The sequence below is a fragment of the Kryptolebias marmoratus genome, linkage group LG24 (assembly GCF_001649575.2).
Source record: "Kryptolebias marmoratus isolate JLee-2015 linkage group LG24, ASM164957v2, whole genome shotgun sequence".
NCBI lineage: Eukaryota > Metazoa > Chordata > Actinopteri > Cyprinodontiformes > Rivulidae > Kryptolebias > Kryptolebias marmoratus.
Genome location: NC_051453.1, coordinates 15,704,081 through 15,708,243, shown reverse-complemented (window position 1 = coordinate 15,708,243; position 4,163 = coordinate 15,704,081). Strand labels below are relative to the sequence as shown.

The window sequence follows — 4,163 nt, the reverse complement described above, 5'->3', positions numbered from 1 at the left end:
CCCCCCCCCCTCCACTTACAGACAAAGATCAGCAGCACGTTAAATGTGGCACGGCTGCGTCATCGTCTACGTCAAACATCATGACGTCGCGCGCCCTGGCAGAAGAGTAAAACCCCTTTCACATGATCCTTCAAACGGACCAAATGGTGACTACGGACAGGGGCGCAGAGGAAGACCGTCCACAGGAGGGAGGGGAACCTGCTCTTTGTGCTACCGTCAGCAGTCCTTAACAGGCTGTGCCTAAAGAGGAGGAAAGACAAAAAAAAACAGAGAGATGGGGGGGGGGCTGACAAATGGGAAGCTGAGCTGAGGGAATCAGTCAGCTGAGAGAGAGGCCGCTGAGTGAGAGGAGCCTGTATCCGAGGCTGAAAGTGAGAGGAGCTAATTGAAGTGGGAGGGGAATACACAAGATTAATGCTGTTGTACTGGAAACAGACTACGGCTGCAAATTCCGACTGCCTGAAGCTGCAAGGAGGACTAAACGCGCATATTTACCAGCCAGCTGCGATGCCTACGCGGCGTTGCGTTCGCACGTTCGTCCCGACTCTTAATTACATAGGATATCTTGACCAGACTCTCATGTTGAGCTCCTTAACGTCCCACCACAACATCTACTGTTTCCAACCAGAACCAGTCAGGACCTCTGCGGCTGACGCTCCCTCCCTTCGTTCCTGCTGGTACAAACGATCAGCGGTGGACTTTCTCTGACACTCTTCTGCGACAGATGTTCTTTGGGAGTCACGTTGTGATCCTCACCTGCCTGCTGCAGGGCTTATCACACACACTAGCTTAACCTACAAACCTTCGTACAATGGCAGGACGTACAACAGCAGTGTTAAAGTGATGTGACAGTTCCTGTTTACATGTGTGTGTCTGTCATCTGTAGGGTGTGTCAAAAAGCACAAACCTCTTCCCTGGTAATGATCAAAATGCTGCAATCTTTATGTACCAGTGGCTGTAATATTTTTGCTCTTGTGGACTTCTATCCGGTGACTTGTGAACACCTGTTTCAGATTGGTTTTAATTACCTGCCTTCGTTCTGTGTCCACTTGGACTCTGATGAAGACACTAGCTGATCAGGGAGCACCTGATCAATCAATCACAGCAGGACTGATCCACAGAGAGCCCTGGCCTTTTTTTTGCTGCTTTCAGCTTCTAGCTACTGTTCCTCTACTTTTAGCTAGCCTTTTGTTACTTTTAGCTTTAAGCCACAGTTCTGCTGCTTTCAACATTTAGCTAGACTTTGAATACTTTTGGCTACCATTCTTATACTTTCAGTTTTTACTTAGTCTTTCGCCACTTTTAGCTTTTAGAAAGCCTTTGGCTACTTTTAATGTTTTTAGTGACTATTTTACTTTGAGCTAGCCTTATGTTAATTTTAACTTTCAGCTACTATTATGCTACTTTTAGCTTTTCGTTAGCCTTTTGCTGCTTTTAAGATTTAGACACCATTCTTGTACTTTCAGCTTTTAGGCAGCCTTTTGCTTCTCTTAACTTTTATCTAACTTTTTGCTACTTTTAGATTTAAGCTACCATTCTGATAGTTTTAGTTTCTAGCTAGCCTTTTGTTACTTTTACCTAGCCTTTTTCTTGTTTTAGCTACTATTCCACTACTTTTAATTTTTAGTAGCCTTTGGCTACTTTAATTTGTAGCTACTGTTCCACTTTTAACTAGCCTTTTGTTACGTATTACTTTTAGCCTATATTATGCTACTTTTAGCTAGGATTTTAATACTTTTAATTAGACTTTTGTTACTTTTAGTTTACTTTTTTTGCTACTTTTAGCTCTTAGCTAGTGTTCTGTTTCTTATTTAACAGGTTGTCTTGCTCAGTTTCAGTTTCTTTGGCTAATTTCAGCAGCCGGTCAGTCACTCAGGATTCACACTTACATTTTCCCAGAAAGTGCCGTTTCCGTACCCAAACTGAACCTCAGCTTCCACCCAAACCGTCCCAACGCAGCTCAGACACATGAGCCTCAGCCGCCTTTAAACCTGACAGCCCGGGTGTGTTTTTGCAGACAGGAGCTCCACTCAGACGCGCGTGTTTTAGCACCATCCGTCCACACAACGCCTGTGTTTCCCACTGCGTGTGAAGGGGGCACGGGCTGAGCAAGCGCACACTTGTGAAATTACCGGAGGCGACTGAGACGCATGCCGGCAAGAATGCTCTAAAAAAAAAAAAAATGCATGCAGCCAAAGGCGCCAGGAGTCCATTTTACCCCTCTAACACAATAACCCCCTCAGCAGACAGCCCGTTTGATTGGCTAACTTGCTCAGCGTGAAGGCGCTGAACTCCTCTCAAAGTCAACGCAGCAAGTAATTACTTGACTAAATTACATAACGGTTAAAACGTGTCTCCTATTACAGCAGGAACGCATCATCTGCCGTTGTTCATTATTGCAGTCAGTGTAAACAGACCTCAGCAAACTTGGTCTGTCATGACGCGAAGTGACAATCAACAAGCACGCTCCACTGGCGGATTCCAGCAACACAGCGTAAACAGATGTCGCTCAGGTCAACAGCCGACAAAAACAGGCCGTCAGACCTCCCATAGGCCTCATCAATACGAGACCAGAACAACCACCCTAAACAAAACATTACGCAATTACCGGCCGAGCGTTTCATCGCCAGACTTTACAACTGAGATCGTCTTATGTTGGAAAATGATGGCGTTATAACTGTACGGGTCAATCCTTGAAAATAACGTTATAACACAATATTACGAGATTTCATCCAGTCTGTTAGCGCCTGGAGTGTGTGTGTTGTGAATGACTCTCAGCTGCTACCACATCAAATTTTAGCTCAAGTTAAATTCTTATATTTGTTTGACTGTGGCAGCCATCTTGAACGTGTTGATGCATCACACTTCCACCGCTTGTCACTCCTCGGATGTCTGAGTGCCAGTTACAAATACGCGCTCTTTGAAATTAAACAAAATTAGTGTTTTGTTGCATGTTTAATTGACAAGTGCCTACCCCTTCTACGTTAGTAAAAAAAAGATGGTCCACCCAGCGCACAGTTCAAAAGCCTGCCTCTCTGATGGTATGGGGGTGCATTAGCGGCAATGGCACGGGACCATTAATGGAGAAATGTAGAAACAGGTTTTAGAGCAACATAATGCTCCCATCCAGCAAAGAAGGCTGTTAAACAAGTCGAGTCCTCCATCAGAGCAGAATGGGACAACATTCCCTCTAAAAACCCCCAGCAGCAGCTCTCCTCAGATCCTGGATGTTTACAAACTGATGGCAAAAGAAGAGGGGATGCTTCACAGAAAGAAACATGGTCCTGGAACAACTGTTTTGAGATTTCTTGCTGCCGTCAAATTCAAAATAACCCTTTTCCCGTAAAATGCTACAATATCTTAGCTTAAACATTTGATACATTCACTATGTTCCATTGTGAATCAAATATAGGCCTGCAGGAGCTGCAGATCGTTGCATTTTGTTTAGGTTTTGCATTTCACACAGCGTCCCAACTATGTCAGAGAAGGGGGAGCATTATTATGTATTACCTGGCTTCATTAGGCATCTGTTATATACTCCGAGTGACATTTCCTGCAGAACATGGGGTAACGATAGGTTCATAAAAAGAAAATCCAGGGCATAAATTTGCTTTTATGTCCATGGAAGTGGTCTTCTACAGTCTTTGCTTGCTAAATATTATCAGCTACATAAGGCAATAATTCAGAATGACAGGTCTGTTTCAGGGATTTGTTGTATATGTATCTGGTCCCGGCTGTACCTTCAGACCTGGACCCAGCTCAGCCTGCAGGTGAAGGTACTTCATGTTCATGACTTCACCTGCTCGGCTGACCATCACTTTAGCTGCTAGCTTAGCTCGCCAGCTCCCTGCCTGCAGAGGCGAGCAGGGACTTTCTGCTCCCAGCAGGAGAAGAATACAAACACAGAAAAATTCAACTAGCGTGACAGGCGCTCAGAAGCTCAAAGAGAGAGAGAGAAAATTAAAAAAAAATTACCCATGTCCGCCGCGTCCGCCGCGTCCATCCCGCCGTAGCTGAGCCCCACGACCGTGTCCGCATCATCGGATGCTGCGGCCACAGACAGCGGGCTACCTTCCCTGGCCTCCGACAGCCCGACCGCTCCCTCGGCTGCTGCTTCCATTCAGCCGTCCGGAGGAGAGGGTGACGGGGGTGGGGGTGGTGGG

At 45.8% G+C, this 4,163-nt stretch overlaps 1 protein-coding gene across 3 annotated transcripts in view; it reads right to left on the bottom strand.

Annotated features, from left to right (window-relative positions):
• Positions 1 to 4,156, bottom strand: part of pip5k1ca (phosphatidylinositol-4-phosphate 5-kinase, type I, gamma a) — a 43,093-nt gene extending 38,937 nt beyond the window's left edge. For all 3 annotated transcript variants that reach the window (XM_037974291.1, XM_017407352.3, XM_017407353.3), the window contains exon 1: positions 3,976 to 4,156. In XM_037974291.1, coding sequence (XP_037830219.1) covers positions 3,976 to 4,120 — 145 coding nt within the window. In that variant the 5' untranslated portion in view covers positions 4,121 to 4,156. The remainder of the gene's footprint in view (positions 1 to 3,975) is intronic.
• Positions 4,157 to 4,163: the final 7 nt, after the last annotated feature.